The 26575-nt window shown below is 51.2% G+C and overlaps 1 protein-coding gene across 4 annotated transcripts in view; it reads right to left on the bottom strand.

The window, feature by feature from the left end:
- The window catches only part of SLC41A3 (solute carrier family 41 member 3), a 65484-nt gene that overhangs the window by 24292 nt on the left and 14617 nt on the right, over positions 1 to 26575 (bottom strand). For 3 of the 4 annotated variants that reach the window (XM_027098423.1, XM_027098424.1, XM_027098422.1), the window contains exon 3: positions 14194 to 14301. In XM_027098423.1, coding sequence (XP_026954224.1) covers positions 14194 to 14301 — 108 coding nt within the window. Of the gene's footprint in view, positions 1 to 14193; positions 14302 to 19263; positions 21673 to 26575 lie in introns of those variants that run through there. The other variant, XM_027098425.1, reaches the window with a different exon arrangement.

Below are 26575 nucleotides of genomic sequence, written 5' to 3'. Positions count from 1 at the left end.
AAGAGACCCCCCCCAAAGCCAAAACAATCTTAAAAAAACAAACCAGGTTGGAAAAGACAAGATGGTGGAGTAGAAGACCTTGAGCTCCCCTCCTCCCATGAGCACACCGAAAGCACAACTAACTGTTGAACAACCGTCAATAAAAAAGACTGAAACATTACCAAAAAAGATATTCTACATCCAAAGACAAAGAAAAAATCACAGTGAGACAGGAGGAGGGGCATACTTGCAATCTAATCAAATCACATACCCCCCAGGCTGGGTGACCCACTGACTGGAGAATAATTACATCACAGAAGTTCTTCCATGGGAGTGAGAGTTCTGAGCTCGACATCAGGCTCCCCAGCGTGGGGATCTGGCACTGGGAGGAGGAGCCCCCAGAGCATTTGGCTTTGAAGGCCAGCAGGTCTGAATCTCAAGAACTCCACAGGACTTGGGGAAACAAAGACTCCATGCTTGGAGGGTGCACACAAAGTCCCTTGAGCGCCAGGTCACAGCACAAAAGCAGTGACTCCAAAGGAGCCTGGGTTAGGCCTACCCGCTGGTCTTGGAGGGTCTCCTGGGCAGCTGTGGCTCTCTCCTGGGACATAAAAGCTGGTGGTTAACATATCCAGGAGTATGCATCTGGAGGCTGATATCTTGCCTGGGTCGTTAGCACCAAGACCTGGCCCCACCCAACAGCCTGTAGGCCCCAATGCTGGACACCTCAGGCCAAACAACCAACAGGCAGAACACAGCCCCACCCATCAGCAGACAGGCTGCCTAAACACTTTCTGAACCCACAGCCACCTCTAGCCATACCCCTTGACATGGCCCTACCCACCGGAAAGCCTGTACAAGCCTCTAGACCAGGCTTACCAACTAGGGGGCAGACACCAGAAGGAAGGAAACTACGATCCTGAAGCCCACAGAACTGAGTCTGAAAATACAGGTCAGAACCTACCCTGGGACTAGCCTGTCCCTGGCCCTTGGGTGACGAGAGGGGAGAGCAGTGCTGGGACACAGAGAACACCTCCTACAGAGGCCACTTCTCCAAGGTTGAGGAATGTAACTAAGCTACTACATACATAAAAATACAAATAGAAATTTCAACAAAATGACATGGCAAAGCAATATGTTCCAGACGAAGGAACAAGATAAAACCCCAGAAGAACTGCTAAGTGAAGTGGAGATGGGCAATCTACTCCAGAAAGGGTTCTGAGTAACGATCATAAAGGTGATCCAAGAACCCAGGGAAAGAGTGGAGGCACTGACTGAGAAGTTACAAGAAGTTTTTAAGAAAGAATTAGAAAAAATAAACAACAACCAGAGTTGAAGAATACAATAAATGAAATGAAAAATACACTAGAAGGAATCAAGAGCAGAATAAATGAGGCAGAAGAATGGTTAAGTGAGCTGGAAGATAGAGTGGTGGAAATCACTGTCTCAGAACGTAATAAAGAAAAAAGAATGAAAAGAAACAGGGACAGTTTAAGAGGCCTCTGGGACAACGTCAAATGCACCAACATTCGAGTTATAGGGGTTCCAGAAGAAGACGAGAGAGAGAAAGGGCCTGAGGAGATATTTGAAGAGATAATAGCTTAAAATTTCTCTAACATGGGAAAGGAAACAGTCACCCAAGTCCAGGAAGCACAGAGTACCAGACAGGATCAACCGAAGTAAGAACATGCCAAGACATATAGTAATCAAACTGACGAAAATCAAAGAGAAAGAGAAAATATTAAAGGCAACAAGGGAAAAACAACAAAGGAACCCCCAAAAGGTTATCAGCAGATTTTCAGCAGAAACTCCACAGGCCAGAAAGGAGTTGCACGATATCTTTAAAGTGATGAAAGGGAAAAACCTACAACCAAGAATACTCCATCCAGCAAGGGTCTTATTCAGATTCAATGGAGAAATAAAAGCTTTACAGACAAGCAAAAGCTAAAAGAATTCAGCACCACCAAACCAGCTTTACAACAAATGCTGAGGGAACTTCTTTAAGCAGAAAAGAAAAGGCCACAACTAGAAACAAGAAAATCGCGAATGGAAAAGCTCACTGGTAAAGGGAAACAGAGAGTGAAAGTAGGAAATCATCCACACACAAGTATATATCTAAACCAAAATCATGAGAGGAGCAAAGTATAAATGCAGGATATCAGAAATGCATTGGAAATGAACATATCAGCAACTTAAAACAATCATGTATATATATAGACTGCTATAATAAAATCTCATGGTAACTGCAAACCAAAAATCTACAACAGATATACACACAAATAAGAAGAATGACTCCAAGACAGATTGGTGATCTCTTAGAATGATAGGTGTAAGTGGCCCCTTGTTCCAAAGGTGCCAACTCACCTATGCAGGACATATTAAGAGTTTGTTTGGGAGATTAGTTCAAGATGGCGGAGTAGAAGGACGTCAGCTCACCCCATTCTTATGAAAACACCAAAATCACAACTAATTATTGAACAACCAATGACAAATAAATGCTGGAACCTAAAAAAAAAAAAAAAAAAAGATACCCTACATTCAAAGACAAAGAAGCCACAACGAGACAGTAGGAGGGGTACAATCATGGTAAAATCAAATCCCATACCTGCTGGGTGGGTGACTCGCAAACTGGAAAATAATTATATCACAGAAGTTCTCCCATGGGAGTGAGAGTTCTGAGCCCCACATCAGGCTTCCCAGCCTGGGGATCCGGTAACAGGAGGAGTAGTCCCCAAAGAATCTGGCTTTGAAGGCCAGCAGGGTTTGAATGCAGGACTTCCACAGGACAGGGTGAAACAGAAACTCCATCCTTGGAGGGCACACACAAAGTCCTGTGCACACCAGGACCCAGGGGTAAAAAGCCCATAAGAGACTGGACCAGACCTACCTGCTAGTACTGGAGGGTCTCCTGCAGAGGTGATGGGGAAGGCAGCTGAAGCTCACTGCAGGGACAAAGACACTGGCAACAGCAGTTCTGGGAAGTACTCACTGACGTGAGCCCTCCTGGAGGCCACCACTAGCCCCACCATATGGCCTGTAGGCTCCAGTGCTGGGTCACCTCAGGCCAAACAACTAACGGGGAGGGAAAATAGCCCCACCCATCAGCAGATTAAAGTTTTACTGAGCATGGCCCTGCCTACCAGAGGGACAAGACCCAGCTCCACCCACCACCAGTCCTTCCCATCAGGAAACTTGCAAAAGCCTCTTTGATAGCCTCATCTACCAGAGGGCAGACAGCAGAAGCAGAAAGAACTATAATCCTGCAGCCTGCAGAACAGAAACCACAATCACAGAAAGTCAGACAAAATGAAATGGCAGAGGAATATGTTCCAGATGAAGGAACAAGATAAAACCCCAGAAAGTCAACTAACTGAAGTGGAGATAGGCAACCATCTGGAAAAAGAATTCAGAATAATGACAGTGAAGATGATCCAGGATCTCAGAAAAAGAACAGAGGCAAGGATCGAGAAGATGCTAGAAATGTTTAACAAAAACCCAGAAGAACTAAAGAACAAACAAACAGAGATGAATACAATAACTGAAATGAAAAATACACTAGAAGGAATCAATAGCAGAATAACTGAGGCAGAAGAACCGATAAGTGACCTGGAAGACAGAACGGTGGAAATAACTGGCGAGGAGCAGAATAAAGAATGAAAAGAAACAAAGAGAGTCTCAGAGGCCTCTGGGACGACATTAAATGCACCATCATTTGCATTATAGGGGCCCCAGAAGCAGAAGAGAGAAAGGACCTGAGAAAAGGTTTGAAGACATAATAACTGAAAACTTCCCTAACATGGGAAAGGAAACAGTCACCCGAGTCCAGGAAGTGCAGAGAGTCCCAAGAAGGATAAACCCAAGGAGGAGGAACACACCACCAAGACACACAGTAATCAAACTGACAAAAATTAAAGACAAAGAAAAAACTTTAAAAGCAACAAGGGAAAAACAACAAATGACATACAAGGGAACGCCCATAAGGTTATCAGCTGATTTCTCAGAAGAAACTCTGCAGGCCAGAAGGGAGTGACATGATATATATATAAAGTGATGAAAGGGAAGAACCTACAACAAAGAATACTCTATCCAGCAAGGCTCTCATTCAGATTTGACAGAGAAATCAAAAGCTTTATGGACAAGCAAAAGCTAAGAGAATTCAGCACCCCCAGGCCAGCTTTCCAACAAATGCTAAAATAACTTCTCTAGGCAGGAAAGCAACCAGCAGCTTAAAATAACCACGTACATATATAGACTGCTATAACAAAACCTCATGGGAACAGCAAACCCAAAATCTATAATAGGTACAAACACAAAAAGGGAAACACAACCCAAGCAGAACACTAAAGATGGTCATCAAACCACAAGAGAAGAGAAAAAGAGAGGAAAGGAAGAAAAAGGACCTACAAGGACAAACCAAAAAAATTAAGAAAATGGCAATAGGAACATACATATTGATTATTACCTTAAATGGATTAAATGCTCCAACCAAAAGACACAGAATGGCTGAATGGCTACAAAAACAACACCCGTATATATGCTGTTTACAAGAGACCCACTTCAGACCTAGGGACACATACCAACTGAAAGTGAGGGGATGGAATAACATACTCCATGCAAATGAAAATCAAAAGAAAGCTGGAATAGCAATACTCGTATCAGACAAAATAGACTTTAAAATAAAGACTATTATAAGAGACAAAGAAGGACACTACATAATTATCAAGGGATCAATCCAAGGAGAAGACATAACAATTGTAAATAGATACGCACCCAACAGAGGAGCACCTCAATATGTAAGGCAAACACTAAGAGCCATAAAGGGAGAAATCAACAGTCACACAATAATAGCGGGAGCTTAACACCCCACTTTGTTTTTTTTATAGCATGCCTTTTTTTAATACCTATTAATTGCTTTTTTAAAATTAATTAATTAAGTTGTGCCAGGTCTTAGTTGCAGCCAGTGGGCTCCTTAGTTGCGGTTCGCCGGCTCCTTAGTTGTGGCATATGAGCTCCTTAGTTGTGGCAGGCAGGCTCCTTAGTTGTGGCTCACAGGCTCCTTAGTTGCAGCACGCGAACACTTAGTTGCGACACGCGTGAGGGATCTGGTTCCTGGACCAGGGATCGAATCTGAGCCCCCTGTATTGGGAGTGTGGAGTCTTAACCACTGGGCCACCAGGGAAGTCCCAACACCCCACTTTCATCAATGGATAGATCATTCAGAAAGAAAATCAATAAGGAAACACAGGCCTTAAATCACCCATTAGACCATATGGACTTAACTGATATTTATAGAGCATTCCATCCAAAAGCAGCAGAATACACGTTCTTCTCATGTGCATGCAGAAGAGTCTTCAGGATCTACCACATGCTGGGCCACAAAGCAAGCCTTGGTAAATTTAAGAAAACTGAAATCATATCAAGCATCTTTTCTGACCACACGCTATGAGATTAGAAATAAACAAGGAAAAAACTGTAAAAAAACAAACACGTGGAGGCTAAACAATATGCTACTAAACAACCAATGGATCACTGAAGAAATCAAAGAGGAAACAAAAAAATACCGAGAGACAAATGAAAACGAAAAAAACAATGATCCAAAACCTATGGGATGCAGCAAAAGCAGTTCTAAAGGGAAGTTAATAGCAATACAAGCTTACATCAGGAAACAAGAAAAATATCAAACAAACCATCTAACTTTACACCTAAAGCAACTAGAGAAAGAAGAACAAAATCCAAGTTAGTAGAAGGAAAGAAATCATAAAGATCAGAGCAGAAATAAATGAACTAGAAACGAATAAAACAATACCAAAGATGAAAGAAACTAAAAGCTGGTTCTTTAAAAGATAAACAAAATTGATACACCACTAGCCAGCCTCATCAAGAAAAAAAGGGAGAGGGCCCAAATCAATAAAATTAGAAACGAAAAAGGAGAAGTTACAACAGACACCACAGAAATACAAAGCATCCTAAGAGACTACTACAGGCGACCATATGCCAATAAAATGAACAACCTGGAAGAAGTGGACAAATTCTTAGAAAGGTACAATTTCCCAAAGCTGAACCAGGAAGAAAGAGAAAATGTGAACAGACCAATCACATGTACTGAAATGGAATCTGTGATTTAAAGACTCCCAACAAAGGGACTTCCCTGGTGGTCCAGTGGTTAAGAATTGGTCCTGCAATGCAGGGAACGCCAGTTCGATCTCTGTTCAGGGAACTAAGATCCCACATGCCGCAGGGCAACTAAACCTGTGCGCCACAACTACTGAGCCCGTGCATGCCGGAGCCTGCGTTGCCACAACTAGAGAGGAGCCTGTGCACCGCAACGAAGAGCCACGTGCTATGAGGCCACTATAGCACCAATAAAATATACAAACAGCTTATACAGCTCAATATCAAAAAAACAAACAACCCAATCAAAAAATGGGCAGAAGACGGCTTCCCTGGTGGCACAGTGGTTGAGAGTCCGCCTGCCAATGCGGGGGACACGGGTTCGTGCCCCGGTCCGGGAGGATCCCGCCGTGAGCCATGGCCGCTGAGCCTGCGTGTCCGGAGCCTGTGCTCCGCAACGGGAGGGGCTGCGACAGTGAGAGGCCCATGTACCGCAAAAAAGAAAAAAAGGGCAGAAGATCTAAAAAGACATTTTTTCAAAAGAAGACACGCAGATGGCCAACAAACACATGAAAAGATGCTCAACATCGCTAATTATTAGAGAAATGCAAATCAAAACTACAATGAGGTATCACCTCATACCAGTCAGAATGGCCACTATTAAAAAGTCTACAAATAATAAATGCTGGAGAGGGTGTGGAGGAAAGGGAATGCTTCTACACAGTTGGTGGGAATGCAAACTGGTACAACCACTATGAAGAACAGAATGGAGGTTCCTTTAAAAACTAAAAATAGAGCTACCATATGATCCAGTAATCCCACTCCTGGGCATATATCTGGAGAAAGCCATAATTAGAAAAGATACATGGACCCCAATGTTCATGGCAGCACTATTTACAATAGCCAAGACACGGAAGCAACCTAAATGTCCATCGACAGAGGAATGGATAAAGAAGATGTTGTACATATATACAGTGAAATATTACTCAGCCATAAAAAAGAATGAAATAAGCCATTTGCAGCAAAATGGATGGAGCTAGAGATGATCATACTAAGACAAAGACAAGTATCACATGGTATCACTCATATGTGGAATCTAACTAAAAAAAATGATACACGAACTTATTTACAAAACAGAAACTGACTCAAAAACATAGAAAACAAACTTATGGTTACCAAAGCGGGGGGGAGAGAGGGATAAATTAGGAGTTTGTGCTTAAAATATACATACTACTATATAGATAACCAACAAGGACCTACTGTATAGCACAGGGAACTATACTCAATATCTTGTAATAACCTATAATGGTAGAGAGTGTAAAAATAAATAAATTAAAAAAAATATACATATAACTGAATCACTTTACTGTACACCTCAAACTAACACAATATTGTAAATCAACTATATTTCAATAAAAATTTAAAAAAAAGAACAAAGTTGGAGGCCTCATACTTCCTGATTTTAAAACCTATTTAAAAGCTACAGGCTTTGAAACAGTGTGGTACTGCCATAAAGACACATAGACCAACGGACTAGAAGAGAGACCCCAGAAATAAACCCTGGCATATATGGTCAAATAATTTTTGACAAGCATGCCAAGACAGTTCAATGGGGAGAGGACAGTCTTTTCAACAAATGGTGCTGGGAAATCTGGACAGCCACGTACAAAAGGATGAAGTTGAACCTTTACCTAATACCATATACAGAAATTAACTCAAAATGGATCAAAGATCTAAACATTAGAGCTACATCTATAAACTTCTCAGAAGAAAACATAGGGGAAAATCTTATGACATTGTATTTGGTTATGATTTCTTGGATATGACTCAAAAAAGCACAGGTAAGAAAATAAAAATAGATAAATTGGACTACATCAAAATTTAAAACTTTTGTGCATCAAAGGACACAATCAACAGAGTGAAAAGAAAACCAAGAGAAAGGGAGAAACTATTGGCAAATCACATATCTGATAAAAGTTCCAGAATACATAAAGAACTCCTAAAGCTCAACAACCAATAAATAAACCCCATTAAAAACGTATATAGGACTTGAATAGACATTTCTCCAAGAAAATTAAAAATGGCAAAAAGCACATGAAAAGATGTTCAACATTACTAATTATTAGGGAAATACAAATCAATATCACAGCCATTAGGATGGCTACTACTTAAAAAACAAACAACCCCCCCCCCCAAACAAAACAAAACAAAAACCCAGGAAGTAACAAGTGCTGAGGAGGACGTGGAGAAATGCACGCTTAACAACAGTTAAGATGGTAAAATTTATGTGTATTTTACTAAAATTAAAAGATTTTAAAAGACCCTTTCAGGGGGGTGAAGAGTCAAGCCAGAGAATGGGAGAAAATTTTTGCAAACCACATATATGACAAAAGACTCATATACAGAATTTATAAAGAGCTCTCAAAACTCAACAGTAAAAACAGTAATGTAATTAGATATGAAAAGATGCTTCACTCAAAGAGTTATGTGATGGCAAAGAAGCACATGAGAAAAGACGACCGTTATTAGTCATTAGGGAAATGTAAATTAAGACCAAGATTGAGATATCACTATATATTTATTAAAACAGCTAAAATAAAAACTAGACGATACCAAATACTGATGAGGATGCAGAAAAACTGAATATCTCAAAAACTGCTGGTGAGATTTCATAAAATTTTCTGGCAGTTTTTAAAATATATTTTTTAAAATTTTATTTCTTTTATTAGTTATTTTGGCTGTGCCAGGTCTTAGTTGTGGCATGTGGGATTTTTTTTTTTTTTTTTTTTTTTTTGCAGCATGTGGACTCTCAGTTGCGGCACTGCAGACTTATTAGTTGTGGCATGCACATGGCATCGAGTTCTCCAACCAGAGATCAAACCTGGGCCCCATGCATTGGGAGCACGGAGACTGACCCTGAACATGAAATTCTGATTCATACCCTTTGTTCACGTTGCTATTGAAGGGTCTGTCTTCATGCTGATGTAAAAAAGCTGCTTAGATACTTGAGGATACAGATGCTCTGTTAATTTTGTATAACTCTTCCCCTTGTGGGTTATTCCCCTTTTAATTTGTGCAAGGAAACCGCACGGGTAGAATTGTGTCCCCCCAACAGAACTTGAAGTCCGAACCCGCAGAACCTCGTAACTGACTTGATTTGGAAATAGGGTGGTTGGAGATGAACTTAGTTTATACGAGGTCACACTGGGGTAGGGTGGGCACCTAATCCAACGTGGCTGCTGTCCTTATAGAAAGGGGACATTTGGAGATATGTGCACACAGGCAGAGCCACGTGAAGACAAAGACAGAGAGGTTGGGGCAGTGCATCTACAGGCCAGGGAACAGTGGAGATCACAGCAGACCCAGAGCTGGGGAAAGGCCTGGAGCAGAGCCTCCTATAGCTTCAGGGGAAGCCAGCCCATCCCAGCCTCCATCTCTGACTTTTAACCAGAGCTTGGAGACCATACATTGCTGTTGTTTAAGCCACTCGGTCTGTGGTGCTTTGTTATGACAGCCCCAGGGAACTAAAATTATTACGTAGCTCGCAGTTTAACTGAGACAAGGCATCGTCTTTCCTTTATGAGTTCTGCACTTGTTCTGCTACTTAAAAATCATTTCTTGTCACCAACTCTAAAAATACTGATGTGTTTTTCTGGTATCATGCTTTACTTTAAATTACTCCATGTATTCAAAATATACATTTAGGTATGACATAAAATAAAAATTACTTCTAAAGAATTAGCCAATTATCTCAGAATCACTTATTAATAATTCACCCTCTTTTCACTGATTTAAAATGTCATATTATTATACAGTAGATTGTATTTGTAAAGTCTGACTTTATTTCTGGATGTTCTGTTTTGTTCTCTGATATATCAATTGAGACTGGCTGCAAAATATTTTTCTTACTATAACTTTATATTATGTTGTAAAATCTGGAAATCAAATTTCACCATTAGTCTTCTTTCTCTTTTTCCTACCAATATTTTCATGGTTATTCTGATTCATTCCTCCAGATAAACTTTAACATAATACTGTCAAGGGCTTCCCTGGTGGCGCAGTGGTTGAGAGTCCGCCTGCCGATGCAGGGGACACGGGTTCGTGCCCCAGTCCGGGAGGATCCCACATGCCGTGGAGCGGCTAGGCCCGTGAGCCATGGCCGCTGAGCCTGCGCGTCCGGAGCCTGTGCTCCGCAACGGGAGAGGCCACAACAGTAAGAGGCCCGCGTACCACACACACACACACAGACACACACAGACACACACAGACACACAGACACACACACACACACACACACACACACACACACACTAATAAAAATAATACTGTCAAATGTTCCCCCAAATCTCTCTGGCATTAACTGCATTAATTTTATAAACAAAAACAGGGAGAACTGGTAACTTTACAACATTGATTTTTCCCATCAGAAACTCCGTCTCTCCCTCCAAATTTCTATTTCCCTTTACGGAGTTTTGTCATTTTATTTGAATGGGTCCCACACATTTCTTTTTGAGGCTTCAGGATGAAAAAGTTTTAAAACTGGTTCACAGTACCTAATCAAACTTACAAGCTTTTGCACAGCAAAGGAAACCATAAACAAAACGAAAAGACAACCTACAGAATGGGAGAAAATATTTGCAAATGATGCAACCAACAAGGGCTTAATTTCCAAAATATACAAACAGCTCATACAACTCAACAACAACAGAAAACAAACAACCCAATCAAAAAATGGGCAGAAGACCTAAATAGACATTTCTCCAAAGAAGACATACAGATGGCCAATAGGCACATGAAAAGATGCTCAACATGGCTAATCATTTGAGAAATGCAAATCAAAACTACAATGAGGTACCACCTCACACCAGTCAGAATGACCATCATCAAAAAATCTGCAAACAGTAAATGCTGGAGAGAGTGTGGAGAAAAGGGAACCCTCTTGCACTGTTGGTGGGAATGTAAATCATTTACACAGTGTAGCCACTGTGGCAACAGTATGGAGGTTCCTCAGAAAACTAAAAATAGAGCTACCATATGATCCAGCAATCCCACTCCTGGGCATATATCGGACAAAACTATAATTCAAAAAGATACATGCACCCCAATGTTCATTGCTGCACTATTTACAATAGCCAAGACATGGAAGCAACCTATATTTCCATTGATAGAGGAATAAAGAAGATGTGGTACACATATACAGTGGAATATTACTCAGTCACAACAAAGAATGAAATAATGCCATTTTCAGCAACATGATGCAACTAGAGATCCAGTGAAGTCAGTCAGAAAGACAAATACCATATGATATCACTTATACGTGGAATCTAAAATATGACACGCGAAACTATGAAATAGAAACAGATTCACAGGGAACAGACTGCTGGTTGCCAAGGGGGAAGGGGTTGGGGGACGGGTGGAGTGGGAGGTTGGGGTTAGCGGATGTAAGTTTTTATATATAGGATGGATAAAGAACAAGGTCCTACTGTACAGCACAGGGAACTATATTCAATATCCTATGATAAACCATGATGGAAAAGACTATACAAATAAAAAAAGAATGTATATATATGTACAACTAAAAAAAATTTGTTCATTGTTTGAAAGATATCTCTCTCCAATTTTTTCAATTCAATTTTACAATTCAGTTGTATTTTGTAATGACCAATTTTGGTGTGTGCAGAAGTATGCAGTTACACATGTTAATGTCTATTTTAAATTTCATCTAGATATTTTGAAACCAGATCACTTTACTGAGATTATTAGTTTTAAAACTTTTCCACTTGATTTGCTTAGTTTTCCAAGAAGATAAGCATATCAATAGCAAATAATAAGTTTTTCTCCCTCTTTTTTATTTAAGGGTCTTATTTCCTTTTCTTGGCGTATTACACTAGCTGAAACATCCAGAACAATATAAATAAAATATTCTTCTATTTCAAGTTGCACTAAGAATATTTTTTACATCATGAGTGGGTCTTGAAGGCAGAACTAATCTACAGAGATTGGAAGTGGATCAGGGGTTTCTGGGATGGACTGTGGGTGGCAGGCTCTGTATCTTGATTGGGATAGTAGTTATGTCAGTGTGTATATTTGTCAAAAGTCACTGACCCGTACACTTAAAATTTGTGAGTTTTTGTTGTATTGATTTACACATTAATACAATGTTGGGTGTTGAAAGGTTCTTTTTTTTGTTTTTTATAAATTTATTTATTTAATTTATTTATTTTTGGCTGAGTTGGGTCTTCATTGCTACGCGGGCTTTCTCCAGTTGCGACGAGCAGGGGCTTCTCTTCGTTGCGGTGCGTGGGCTTCTCATTGCAGTGGCTTCTCTGCTGTGGAGCATGGGCTCTAGGCGCGTGGACTTCAGTAGTTGTGGCTTGCGGGCTCTAGAGCGCAGGCTCAGTAGTTGTGGCGCATGGGCTTAGTTGCTCTGCGGCATGTGGGATCTTCCCGGCCCAGGGCTCGAACCCATGTCCCCTGCATTGGCAGGCGGACTCTTAACCACTGCGCCACCAGGGAAGCCCCTGAATGCTTTTATAAAGGTTCTGTTGCACTGATAATGGGGCTGTTCTCCTCAAACAGGCTGTGATGATGAACTGTTCCAATCATTCTTTTTTCCCCTCCACATTTTATGCATTTAAAAAACATTATAACAGTAAGAAACAATCACAGCACAGAAGTGTTTAATATGCAGTTAAGCACCATGGAATAAAAATGTAACTCAAGGCACAGTGCTTAAGAAGCCGCCTGCCAATGCAGGGGACACGAGTTCAAGCCCTGGTTTGGGAAGATCCCACATGCTGCGGAGCAGCTAAGCCTGTGTGCCACAACTACTGAGCCTGTGCCCTAGAGCCTGCGAGCCACAACTACTGAGCCCGCGTGCCACAACTACTGAAGCCCAGGTGCCTAGAGCCTGTGCTCCACAACAAGAGAAGCCACGGCAATGAGAAGCCCGTGCACCGCAATGAAGACCCAACGCAGCCTAAATAAATAAATTAAATTAATTTATATTAAAAAAAATGTAACCTGAAATGCCACCATGGCAGGGATTACCATCAACATTTCTTCCCTCTCACCAACCCATTTAATCACACTTACGTGTGTGCACACGTGTATGTGCACACACACGGGCCCCATGTCACCTGCCACTTAAGACATTTCAATGGCCTACAAGACTGCACAGTCTGGCCTCTGCTGTGACAAATTACCACAAACTCAGTGGCTGAAAATGATGCAAACGTCTTCTCTTTCAGTTCTGGAGGCCAGGGGTCTACAGAGGGTCTATGCAGGGGGGGCAGCTGTTTCTTTCCGTTTCCAGCAGGTAGAGCTACACCTGGCTCACGGCCCTTCCTTCATCTTTGCAGGTGGTGGCGAGCATCTGCTCCCCCAACTCTGCTTCCTTCTTGTGTCTGACGTTTCCCCCCAACCCCACCTCCCCTTGGTAAGGACCCTTGTGACAACACCGGGCCCCCTGGACAATCTAGGATTATCTCCTACCACAAGGGCCTTAACTTGATCATGTGCAAACACCTCCACGTAAGGGAGCGTTCAGTCTCCACGGGTCAGGACGTGGACATCTTTGCGGGCTGCTGTTCAGCTGGCCACCCCTCACCTCTCTCCCCAGCCTCGGGCTCCAGGGACCCCCCAGCACCCCAGCTGCATCGCCCACCTCTCGGTGTCTAGAACACAGAGCATCAGGACGTTTTCACAGAGAAAGGAGGCCATCCCCATAACAGAAGGAAAGGGATTTCCATGCCCTGGGAAGGTGAGGAGAGTCACAAAGCTGGGAACTGTGACAGAGAGCCCAGAGGAGGACACCCTGGTGACGAGGATTCTAGGACATTCGCCACTGCTTCTGGGTCATGTGTGGAACCAGCCTCAGGCTCCAGCATGAACAGGGGACACAAGGACACAGCGCCCCTGACATCTGGGCCTCATCCGCTGCCCAGCCTCCGGCCGAAAGGCAGGGTGATGGCTGGGAGGAGTGACCAGGTAGAGCCACACGACAGGAAAACTCCCAACGACATCAGATTTTCAGAGTCCAACCCACCCACCCACAAGCTCCACGGGGAGACCTGGAGGTCAGATGTGCAGACGTCCACTCACCGCGGTGGAGAGGCGTGAGGCCAGTGTCATCTCCAGGTTGCCCTTCAGGCCCACCAGGGGTGGCACCAAGGTCAGCAGGTCCTTCACCTCCGTGAACACGGGCCAGTGCTGCGGGGAAAGAACTGGGGGTCAGTCCAAGCACACGTACTGCGCCTCTCAGGAACTGCTCGAGAGATACTTCGACAAGTCCTCGTTCCCTGTAAAATGAAAAAAACTACCCAGTTTCTTAAATGGCTTTAAACTAAACAGAGTAATGATCAACCGTGAACAGTGGCCCAGGGAACCCCTTCCTTCCCTGGCTGCTGGGAGACTGGGTCTGGGCCCGTGCCCGTGGACGGGGAACTGCTTTGTCCTGCGTGCACGTCTGTAGAAACAGGAATGAGCCCCCAACTTCAAAGCTGGGGATTTCTTGTGAGATTTCTCACGGGCGAGCTGGCAGGACGATCTGGGCTGGGCAGGGACTCCCTGGCCCCAAGGCCGATGGGTGGGGCCCAAGGTCACATGGGGGCCCTGGATTTGTGAAAACTGACAGAATGTGTCTCTATCACTTGTAAATAAATAAAAATGTAAAAAGAAGGAACGGGAAGCACAAGCACGCTTCAAGAGAACGTGAAGACGTTTCTTTGTGAAGGGAAACTGGTCCTACCTGTTTAACGTGCAGTTAGACGGCCCCTACCCCAACTGATTTTTCACAGCCCAACTGATCCGACTAGCTGCTTTCGCCTCCCTGGGCCTGAGCTATCTGTGACCCTCCACAGAAGCTGGTCCTAGAAACCCTGCTGCTCTGTGAGCTGGGAGGCAGGTGGCGTGGGGTCTGGTTCCCCGTCCCCAAGACAAGAGTCCCCCTACCCCAGGGGCCCAGAGGGTCATCAAAAGAGCCACCCCACAATGCATCTCACAGGGCCTGGAAGCAAAGGGGCGGGCCAGGCCCTCTGAAGACCCCTTTGTGTCCTGAGATCTGGGAAGTTTCGCAGACTCACAGTTACGGTTCCCTCTCTTTTACCTTTTCTACAAAGCTGGGAAGTTGAGAACCCAGTCCCAGCTCTGGCGGAGTTACAAGCCTTCCTCTCCGAAAAGTGCAGAAGGAATGTGTCACCAGCCAGGGGGGTGCTGCATCCTGTCCAGCAGAGGCCCCTCCCACCTGGGAAGCCCCCTCCCAGGGGCTGGCGCTCTCACCCTCCTCCCACGAACACACAAGACCGAGTACCCACCCCCCAAGTAAACCCCCTTCTCTCCGCCCCCTTCTTCCCCGGCACCACTGAACTTGGCCGCCGCACCTGAGACCCATGTGTGCGGGGTGACTCCCCGTGGGAACCCCTCCCCCGCTACGTGATGGGCACACCCATGTCTCCACATGGCTGACGGGGCCTCGTCCTGTCCTGTGCTGACCTCTGATTGTCCCATCTTGGCCTCCGCTGAGGGCTCCTCATCTCCCTCCCGATCTTTTACATTTTTCAAACGTAAGGGACTGGAGGCATCCCTGGTGGCGCAGTGGTTAAGAATCCGCCTGCTAATGCAGCGGACATGGGTTTGAGCCCTGGTCTGGGAAGATCCCACATGCTGCGGAGCAGCTAAGCCTGTGCGCCACAACTACTGAGCCTGCGCTCTAGAGCCCACAAGACACAACTACTGAGCCTGCGCTCTAGAGCCCACGAGCCACAACTACTGAGCCTGCGCTCTAGAGCCCACGAGCCACAACTACTGAGCCTGCGCTCTAGAGCCCACGAGCCACAACTACTGAGCCCGCACGCTTGGCAACAAGAGAAGCCACTGCAATGAGAAGCCTACGCACCACAACTTAGAGTAGCCCCTGCTCGCTGCAACTAGAGAAACCCCGTGCACAGCAACAAGGACCCAACACAGCCAAAAAAAAACAAAAAACACTTCCCTGGACTCACCCCATCCACTCGGATCTGATTCCGCCAGCAGTACAGCAAGGTTGTGACCCCCTGCCCTCTAACCCTGACTCCCCCTCCTGCTTCGGTTCTCCCTTCTCTCCAAGTCCTCTCCCTTCCAAGGCCCAGGCCCCTCCCCACCCCACACGGGGCGGCAGGAGGTGAGCCTGCGAGCGGTGGTCCTGTCCTCCTGCGAGGGGTCGCCTGGGCTGGGCCACAGGCACAGCCGAGGAGGGTTGGGAAGGGGCTTTAGACACTTCAGGTCTGACGACCATGAGGGGCCACTCAGAGACAAAGCCAGCAAAGGTGGACGGTGCCAGGAGAACAGAAGGCCAGGGCCCCAGGGACAAGTCCAAGGGATGAACAGGGCTGGAGCTGCCTGACCTGCAGACCTCTTCAGGGAGACCCTGAATGGGTCGGGATTTTGGTCACCCACTCCCAGAGCACCCTGACGGCGGCTGGCTCCACAACCCAGCTCACGCCTGCCCCCGGCCGCGGACAGCCCTGGACGCCCCACAGGTCCCCCGCCCAAGGCTCCACGCTGACCCTGCTGCATGGGCCCCGTGCGCTGGCTCTTGCACTTGGAGGGGGGTCTCTCAATCACGCCTACAGTCCCCAGCTCTCCCCTGCAGCCTTGAGCAGCACCTCCGGGTCATGTCAGACCCCAGCAGCCAGGGAGGACATGTCACTCCACCCCTTACGACCCTTCACTAATTCCAGTTCTGGGCACACAGGTCCTCATGTTCCGCAAACACAAAGGCAGTGCAGATCGGGGCATGAGGAGTGGGCGGGGCTGCGAGCCCTCCATCTGGCAGGTTAACGCACCCCTTTATCCCAGATGGCTCACCAAACTGCGTGCTCACTGGCTGTGCGATTTTCTCCACGCCTGTGCTGGACGCCAGTGAAGCAAAACGTGATGTTTGTTTTAGAACAAAGAACGAGGACAAAGCGAACAACGCTTCACCCTCGGCGGCCGCCCCCCGCCCACACGCTCGCCCCCTCCGTGGTCTGCGCACAAGGGCCCTCTCGCTGGGACGTTCACTGTTGCTCACGCACCCAGGAAACGCCACCTCTGAGGCCCAGCAAAGCGTCTGCAGAGTCTCCGACCTGCCCCTCCCTTGCTGCCTCCGCCCCCTGCCCGTTGTCTGCAGGGGGCCCAACGGCCACCAGACACGCCAGCCAGGAAGGTCAGCTTCCGCTCAGGATTCGACCAAATTCGCTCAACAGAGGAGGAACTGGGTGACAAGTGGCTCTGTCCACCTGCCCGGCGCTTGGCTCTCGGCTGCTTCGAGCAGCCAGCCTGCCTGGTTCAGTCCTATTCCGGGAAGAGTAATCACATGTGCTTTCACGGTCCCTGGTGCCCACGTGTGCATGTAAACCCCAAAAAGGTCTGGAATGACACCACGACTCGATAGTAAGGGAGCTACGGCGACTGAGGCCGAGGTCAAAGAGGGCTTAACCTCGCTGCGATGCTTGTTCCATAAAAAGAAATACTTACACTTACTTGTGTAACTGAAAAAAAAGTTTTTGAAGACACGAAACTGATACTCTGGCCACTTACTGGCCTCAATCCCCAGGCCCAGAATCAGAGACTCCCGGCCCCAAAGAGCGTAGGTGAAACCTGCACCCAGCCAGGCACAGAGCCGCACCGGGGACCATCCACAAGGCGCGGCTGTCAGGCCAGGTGGTCTACCTCACTGCGGGCTCGGAAGCCCCGAGGCCCGGTGTGAATGGCTCTGGTCAGGTACCAGCCTGGGTACCACTGGAGCCAGGAGCCCCCTGCCATGTGGGCTTCCCTCTGGGAGCCTCAAGGCTGCTTCCTGCACTGCTGGGAGGGGTAAGCAGCGAGGTGGTGAGCACCGGAAGCCAGTAAACAGAGGGCCCTTGACCCTCACGCACCGTGTCTGCAAAGTGGGGATGAGGAAAGGGCTGTGACGTACAGAGCTGTCCCATCCTCCCAGTCGCTGGCCCTCCCGAAGCTGACGGCTCAAGGCCAAACCTGCAGACAGCCTGCCCACATCTGCTCTGGGCCCACCTCCCAGACGGAACCCGCATGCGGTCAGGAAGGGCGCTGCACTCACCAGCTGGACACCCTCCAGACCCGGCCCCAGGGCACCTCTGCTGATGGTCAGGCATGACCCCCTCTCCCCCAGGGCCCCACCAAACCTCCTGGACTCTGTTGAACTCTCGGCCGCCTGTTCTCGGCCCCGAGGCCCCATAGAAAGGGTCATGGGCGGGCAGGTCGGGGACACAAGGCCATGCTCCACGCAAGGTGCTGGGGAAGGTCAAGGAGGGAGATTCAGGGTGGACTCTCCCAGTGTCCGCAAGGCCCAGGGAGGGTGACAGACCCTGGGGCAACTCCAGGGGAAGCAGCAGACAGGAATCCGGGTCTCAAGCTGGCAGCACGTGAAGAAGTACCCTGTCCACTGGGCAGAGCGGCCAGACGCCGCCCCAAGAACCTCGTTCAGAGCCGGGTACCCGGGTAGGTGTCGGCCGCCCCCTCCAGCTCACAGGCAGGGGCACGGCGGGATGTGAGAGGTGACCGCCCCTCCCCCCGCATGCTCACATACAGGCCCCAGCGGATCGAGAACACACTAACTCCGTAAGTGACCCAAACACGGCTCCCAGAGCTGACCCAGGGCATAAACAGACCCCTTGGGTCTCCCAGCAAACACCTCTCCTGATAGAGACCCCCGCATCTGCATCCCCTTGTGCGCCTGGACCCCCGCCGCGCTCAGGACCCCGTCCTCCAGCTGAGACCCCCCTCCGGAGATTCTGGGGCTGGAGAAGCGGTGCCCGGCACCCTCGCTCGGGCCAGCACACCAACCTCACAACGTTGCCCGGCTTGTAGGTGGAGAGGCTGAGGCAGGATGCCTGAGCCCCTCGGGTGGGGAGAGACCGTAGGAGCAGGACTCAAGGTCCCCCAGGCCCTGCCTAATGGGTCTGCGTTTGCTGGAAGGAGAACAGTTAGAGCTCCTAGGCTGAGGAGTCTCATGCAGGCTGACGGTGGAGGGTCGTCAGAAGCCTCTGTGACTCTCAGACACTGAGGTTCCAGGAGGACACTCCTGCGAGCCCCCCGAGCCCCGTCCCCTGCCCGACCCAGGGGCCTGTCCTGTGTGTGATGCCTGGTCCCCCACCCCGGGGCCCATGCTGCCCCCCGCCTCGCCATACGCACTTGGACGGTGTTCATCAGCAGGCCAGCCATCACCATGCCCAGGCCAGACAGCAGAACGGGCACCACAACCTGGCCCACGATGGTGAAGGTGGTCTCGGGGAGGACGCCGCGGGGGCAGCGGGTGAACTCACAGCGGAAGCCTCGCAGCTTTGTGCCCTGAAAGCAGAGCTCCAGGTCCAGCTGGGTGACCACCATGGTCAGGCCGGTGACGCATTCCCTGGATGTCCAAGCCTGGGCGCCCCCAACACCGGCCTCCGCCCACACCAGGATGCGTTTCCTAAGGAGTCCACCCGGGCAGAGCTGCCAGGTGCCCCGTGCTGTGGACGGTCTCCACTGCCCCTCGGCCGAGGGCCAGAGCCAACGGTGAGGAACAAAGGCCGGGTGACTCAGCCTCGCTCAGGGCTCCGCCACTCCTGCTGTCCACTCCCCGAAGATCAGGTTCTCCTACGAGAGTGGCTGCCGTGTCCGGTGGGACCTCCCTCGGCTGGCCTCCCACGAGGAGGCTCCCTGTCCCCTGGAGCGACCTTGACAGCGTCCAGCTGTCCGGCCCACGCTGACTCGGGCTGGACCAGAGAGCCGGAGCCACGTGAGGCCCGGCCTTGGTGAGGCCGCACGGGGCCTGGGGACATCTCAGCCTGAAGCACCTGCTCCTCGGGCCAGGTCTGAGCCCCTGAGGACTGTCACCCCTCAAGGTCGAGAGGCCTGCAGGCCCCCAAGAAAGAAGCCGTGCCCTGCGGCCACTCGACCTAGGTGTTGAGGGGCTCACAGCCACAGGAAGAGGCTGTGTTCACAGAAGGAACGCAGCCCTGCTGTCTCTCAAAGGACAGAGACTTGTAAGGTGCTTCTTAGGGGCCCAGGCTCGTGCCGACAGAGGTTAGACCAGCCTTGAGCTGCCGTCCCGACCCCGAGGAGAAGGGGGTCTCTACGTGAAATATATGAGTGTGTCCACTGTGCATCCCACAGGTGCCGGGGACAGTGTCCAGGCCTGAGGGCGGGCTGGGCAGGGTCAAGGCCAGAGCCAGCAGGAGCCCAAAGCTGTGGGCTGGATGCTCGCTCACGCCTGCTGTGCACCTCAGCCGGTTCCCCTCCTTCGGAAAGTCCACCCCACGCTCAAGCCCAGCCCTCAGCCTGGAGCCCAGCCCTCACCACCCTAGATCCCACTGAGCTGGCCAAGCCCGATTCCCTCCTCGCCAACTCCAGCCAGACCCTGACGGCCGTTTCCCTCGCGCCCTCAATGTTTCACTGCATCCTTCCTCGTCCCCTTCACTTTCTCATGAAGCCCCTCCCAGGAGCCAGACAGAAGGAGCCCCACTTCCCAGCGAGGGCTGGGGTCTGTCGGCCCCTTGTGTGTGAGCGCAGGAGACGCTGCCCCTGTCCAGTTCTGGGCCCCGATCCTGGGGTCCTGACGGCTTCCACTGCCCACCTCCGGAGATGCTGGCGCTCGGGACCCCGCCACCCCGCAGAGGAGAAGCTCGGGTGTGTTCTGGCTGCGGCCCCGTGGGCAGCCAGCAGCAGCCGTCCTGTCACAGGAGGGGATGGTCCTGGACTGTGTGTCCCACCAGCTGCTCGCTGAGTGGCGTCCAAACGAAAGATCTGAGATCAAACTGACAACCGGCTTCCCACCAGCCACAGAGTCAGGCGCGGTTTGCTGCACAGCAGGAGCAAAGGGGACCTTCTCAGATAATGCAGCAACTCCTAAGCTCCCTGCGCAGCCCAGACTCTCCCTGAGCTTTCAGGCCACAGCTGACCACCCGTGCCCTTTCACGTGCACACACGTCACATTCCGTCCATCACCAGACTCTCAAGGCACCCCCGAGCCACGCACCAGGAAGCAAAGGTCCCGGTTTTGCAAATGAGAAGCTGACGGCCCCGCGAGGGTTTGCCCATGACCACCCCCGAGTCAGGCTCACAGGCGGGGCCAGGACCTCGATCCCCGACTCCAGTGCCCACTGCCCCCGCTGCTGCCCGCCTCTGAGATGAGGGTCCGTTTGTTCACACAGGAGTCTGAACCAGCAGGAGGCTAAGAGAAACAGCACATTTCTAAGGAAAGTGTGGCAGAAGTTGACGCGTCTAAGGCTGCTAGCTCGTTTAAGACAGACCCCTCTCAGCGGGCCCACTCTGGACACTGGCTGCCCCAGTCCCCAGGCCCACATCTGGACAGGCCCCCCAACTAGCGATTTCCTTCTCCTGGCTTCAGCACCTCCTGTGATCTCTTTATAGTTTTAAATGCGATCGAATGTCATAATACAACATAAAATCATACACAGTGGGTCCCTGAACCACTCTCATCAGGACAGAAGATGTGGAAATAGACAACCACTTGCATGATTACATATGGGAAAGATCCCTAATTAAGCAGGTTATAAAGCATTACAAAAATGTTTCTCATTTTTTTTTTTTTTTTGCGGTACGCGGGCCTCTCACTGTTGTGGCCTCTCCCATTGTGGAGCACAGGCTCCGGACGCGCAGGCTCAGAGGCCATGGCTCACGGGCCCAGCCGCACCGCGGCACGTGGGATCCTCCCGGACCGGGGCACGAACCCGTGTCCCCTGCATCGGCAGGAGGACTCTCAACCGCTGCGCCACCAGGGAAGCCCCTGTTTTTCATTTTTGTTTAAAAAATAATGAGAAACAAGTACACACACACACACAAGCAGTGAACAATTTAGTAGGTTATATACCAAAATGCTAAAAGTGGGTACTTTTAGGTGGTGGGATCCTAAGTGACCTTTATTTCATAACTTTCTATATATCTATTGTGATTATTTGCTTTTATAACCATCAAAAAATAAACTGTCACCAAAAACAAATAAAAGATGCCATCACGTGTGGAAGAGTACTTTCCCATATGCAAGCTGAGAACAGAATATGTCAACACAGCTCACTGGCTCACAGTCGAGGAGGTCGGGAATGTGACTTTCACAGGAGCTCAGCAGCACAGTGGGAAGTCTCCCAGGGCCCGAGCTGCATTCAGGGGCTGTGCTGGGCCTCGGGAGGAATCTGGGTCAGGTGCCAGAGGGCTCTGGGTGACCTCCTCCCGCCGCCCCACCAAAGGGGTCTCAGCTCACGCTGCTCAGAACCACCAGGCGCTCCAGAAGCGCACCGAGAGCTGCGGCATCAGAACCTCCCCAACCCCTCAACTTGCGGGACAGTTAGGAAGGGCCGCGGAGGGCGGGCGCACGGCCGGGCCTCAGGTCCGTCTCGGGGTCCTGGGTGGGAACAGGTTTTTTCCCAGGAGCACACCTTCCCAACGGCCTCCCGCCCTCTCACGGGTCACCTTGAGCCTGGGCTGGTTCTGAGTGAAACGGTCACTCTTAAAGGCCTGAATCCCCCCATCCTGTTGAGGTCCCAGAGGTCAAGGCAGTTACGTTCTCAGCAACAGGAAAGGTCGTCTTCATTTTTGCTTCCAACTCGGCCGGCAGAACGCACCTGCCGGTGACCATGTGGGACCGAGTGCCCCCGCCCCGGCCGGCCAGCCCCCTCGCCACACAGGCCTCAGCCCAGAGCCCCCTCCTCAGGGACGCCTTCCCGGCATCCCCCTCAAGGCTGCTCCAGCCATCACCCAGCGCTGCCCCTTCGTCTCCCCGTAGCTCTTGCCACTGCCTAACCCCGACTCATGCCCCTGTCGCTCCGTGCTCGGCTGTGACGGCCAAGGGCAGGCCCGGCACCCCGTCCACCGCGGCGTCCGGCACAGCGCTGTGTGTGCTGTGTGGACACACGAACAAGCAGCATTGTAGAAGCAGACAGAAAGAGACCCATCAGCCTTCCACGAGTTGAGCCGTGTAGGGCCCACATTATTCCTATGATGTGCTGCCTGGACACCTGGTAAAGCCCCACTGCCGCCGCCCCGACCCCCGAGGAGCCCGCGGAACGCAAACAAGTCAGTCACAGCCCCACGGGAACCGGTACGTGTTCCTACAACGCCCGCCAGCACAGCCTCTGGCAGCTGGCGCTCCTGAGCGCAGCCCTGAGGGCCCCACGTGGGAGGCACATCCTCCCCCGGGCCTGGTGTGTGGGGCTGATGAACTCTGAGCTCACCTGTCCAGATGCAGGTCCCTCAAGAGAAGGCCGTCACTGCAGCTGGCGTCACAAACAGGATGGCCCGCCCCTGACCGCGCACGCCCGGCAGCCTGACCAGCCACTTTCTGCTGACTGAACAGCTCCCGACACGGTGAAGGCCGCCAGGGACGGATCCCCGCTGGCTGGCTTGTGCGCGAGCCGCCCCGGGGTCACCACCTCCCCGAGGCCGGAACGACTGTGAACGGACTGAATCAGGCACCCCTGCTGCCAGCCTGACTTACAAATTGGCTGACGTAGGGGGACCCCGTGGCACCCCCCTCCCCGGTTAAAATTGTTACTGCGGCCCAACGCAGGCCACCACGTTGAAACTGGCCCTCGGGGTTGAACCTGGTCTCGTGAGGCCTACTGAGTGAAGGGGGTACCCGCTGCTCTCCACTGGACCGCCCAGCTCCGTTCTTAAACCTGGCAGAGACAAACTGCCTCGTAGTGGTGACCGCAGCCGTGCTGTGGGCCCCACACCCAACATCTGGTCTCGCTGGGACACTGACCGCACCCAGGCAGCAGCCGGTAAACGCTGTGCCCTGCGGATCTGGCTAGCACGCTCCGCTCAGCACCCACTTCAGCACCCTCGGCGTGTTGACCTTCGCTTCTCCCAGGCGGCCCTGCAGCCGCAGGCTCTCTGCAGGTCGGGCCTTTGCTGCACCTTCCGCGGGGCTGGTGCTACACGATGGCCGCCCCTCTACAGACTCATGGGACACCTTCCCTGAGACACCCGAACACTCACAGAGGAGCCCCCCCAAAGAGGATGGGCTGCCACCACCCTCGCAGAGCGAGCCTCCCCTTGCTCAGACCCCTAAGACCCCCTGCTCACCGGGAGCAGCTCATCCTGACGTGCGAACACAGCCCAGCACCTGTGCGGGCTTTGTGGATTCTGGAGGTGACCGTCTTCACGTGCAAAGTTTACTCCTGCCCATTTAGGCCATACTTGCCGAGCAGCCTGCCTTGAAGGGGCCCCTCCGACAAGAGGCTCCATTAGAGCCGGCAGGCACCCCCATCGGGCCCCAGAGACACCTCCACTGAAGAGAACCCTCAAGAGCCTCCGGGGTCCCTGGACCACTGAGAGCTTTAAGCTGACGCCAGAAACTTCCCCCGGACTGCGCCGTCCACCAGCTGAGCCACGACGCAGGTACACACCCTGCTCTCCTGGGAAGGGGGCCCTCGCAGACCTGCTGGGACCCTCGCAGCCCGGCTGCCCGTGGGCCTTGGGAGGCACAGTGACCAAGGAGGGCAGCCTCAATACGGGGCGGGGAGCCAACCCTGGGCCTCTGGCACATTCCACCCACAGAGGGCGGCCTCCCTGTCCTGAGTCAGATGCCACAGACCAGAAGGGGTGACCCCCAAACCTGGGCTCCTGGGAGCCCCCGAGATCAACTGGGTGGGCCCAGTGGGGTCTGTGCACTTCGTGGGTGTCACGGCAGTGCTCGGCAGAGGTCACCACCCTCCCGTCCTGACCGGATGTCCCTGGTGCAGGACCCGAGCCACCCAGCGGTCAGCACAGGCGCCTAACCTCCAGGCAGCGCCTCAGCACCAGCCGCCCGGCTCTGTGCCTTTTAGACGCCTGGGCCACGGCCTAAGGGCCGTCTCGTTTAGGGAGGGAACTCTGGGAACCCCGCCTTCCGGACACTCCAAACACACAGGGCGACAGATGTGTCTGCCTGCACTAAGGCCACAGGCCTGCCGGGACCCTCGTCCTTCCACTTCTCAGGGGGACAGCCACCCCCCAATCCCCCTCGCCCGAGGCCGGCGCTGGGCCGAGCGGCCCTCCCGCAGCTCCGGTTCAGTTCCAAGGCAGCAAGAGGAGCCCCTGGCGTCAGCACTGCCGCAGGTACCCGCGAACATGGACTCGCCCCGGGGGGAGGCACACCCACACCGGCCCCTCAATCGCCTTTACTGGCCACCAAGGGGTCCCTGTAAGTTCTGCATCCCGTCAAGAGCCCACTCCCTGGAGGTCCCGGTCAGCACCCGGTCTAGGCTGGTATCAGGGCGTCCAGGGTCAATGGGGTGCAAGGCCGTGCGTGGCTGTGGCATGGGAGCAGAGGCCCTGAGTGGCCTCCACTCCATGCCTGAGGGTAAGCAGCCCTTCATATCCAGGGGGCAGCGGGCAGCAGGCTTGGGCGCCCACCCCAGCCGGCTCACCCTACGCCCAGCGCTGCCCTGAAGGCCCTCCCTGGCTGTGAGCGCACGTGAGTGCTCAACACAGCCAGTGCTGTGTGCTCAGCTGCCCCCCAACCCTGGGGCAGGAGGTGATGGACAGGCTGACCTCACCCATGTGTCACCCAGTCCAGCCTCAGCTTCTTCCCTCAGCTCTCACCCCTCGCCTCTGCCCTCTAGCCGCCCACTTGCCCTCCCAGCCTCTCAGGCCACCCTGCATCTTTGCTAAGGCGTAACCCCTGCAGGATCCACCCTCCCTCCCCTTACGCCCACCCACACTCGGGGCCCGGGGCTTCTGATCCCTCTGCAGACCAGCTCAGTGTCCACGGACGGCCAGCCTGAACTCTCACTGCACGCAATGCAGAGCGCAGACGCACGACACAGTGGGGCTTCCTCCTGCCTGAGAGGCGCCCTCTGACCTGTGGCCTGTGTGGCCTGCAGGGGCCTGGGGGGCAGGGCAGCTGCATGAGGGGCAGCTGCTGTCACTGAGGAGGACGCAGGCTCGGAGCCTTGAAAGATAGTGTGTTAATCTAAATACAGAAAAAAGTACACACACAGCAAAAAACCACCAAAACCAACGTCAAAAGATAAATGGAAAAATGGGAAACATATTTACGATCCGTATCACAATGGAAAGGCCAATTTCCTTAAAATGTAAAGAGCCCTGAAGTATCAATACAAAAACAAAAACCACTCCTCAGAAATAGGGACAAAGGACATATCCAAAGATACTCAACCTCACTCACTCCTGATGAGAAATGCAAATCCCACTACGGTGAACACCGCTGGCGGTCCCAGTGACGGCCTCCGGGGATCCCGGCCTCTGAATCACGACCCCCAGGGTGAGCTGACCTCAGGGACTTGACGCGTCCACTAGCCAGCAAAGATGCTGCTCCTGGGACCCACCTTGCTAGCAGATGGTCTCCTCCTCCGACCCCACACCTGGATGAAGCTGCCAAGCTGGACATGCCCAAGGGGAAGGGATGAAGGCCTCAGCACGCTGACCCCTCGGCTGCAGCATCACGACACCTGAAGCGGAAACCCAGCTCTGCTGACTGCTGTCCCACGGCAGCCGTGGGGCA

Source organism: Aethalodelphis obliquidens, unplaced genomic scaffold (genome assembly GCF_003676395.1).
Source record: "Aethalodelphis obliquidens isolate GAN/ISIS:26980383/991018 unplaced genomic scaffold, ASM367639v1 scaffold123, whole genome shotgun sequence".
Lineage (NCBI taxonomy): Eukaryota > Metazoa > Chordata > Mammalia > Artiodactyla > Delphinidae > Aethalodelphis > Aethalodelphis obliquidens.
The sequence above is the reverse complement of the archived record's forward strand: the minus strand, read 5'-3'. Positions and strand labels throughout refer to the sequence as shown.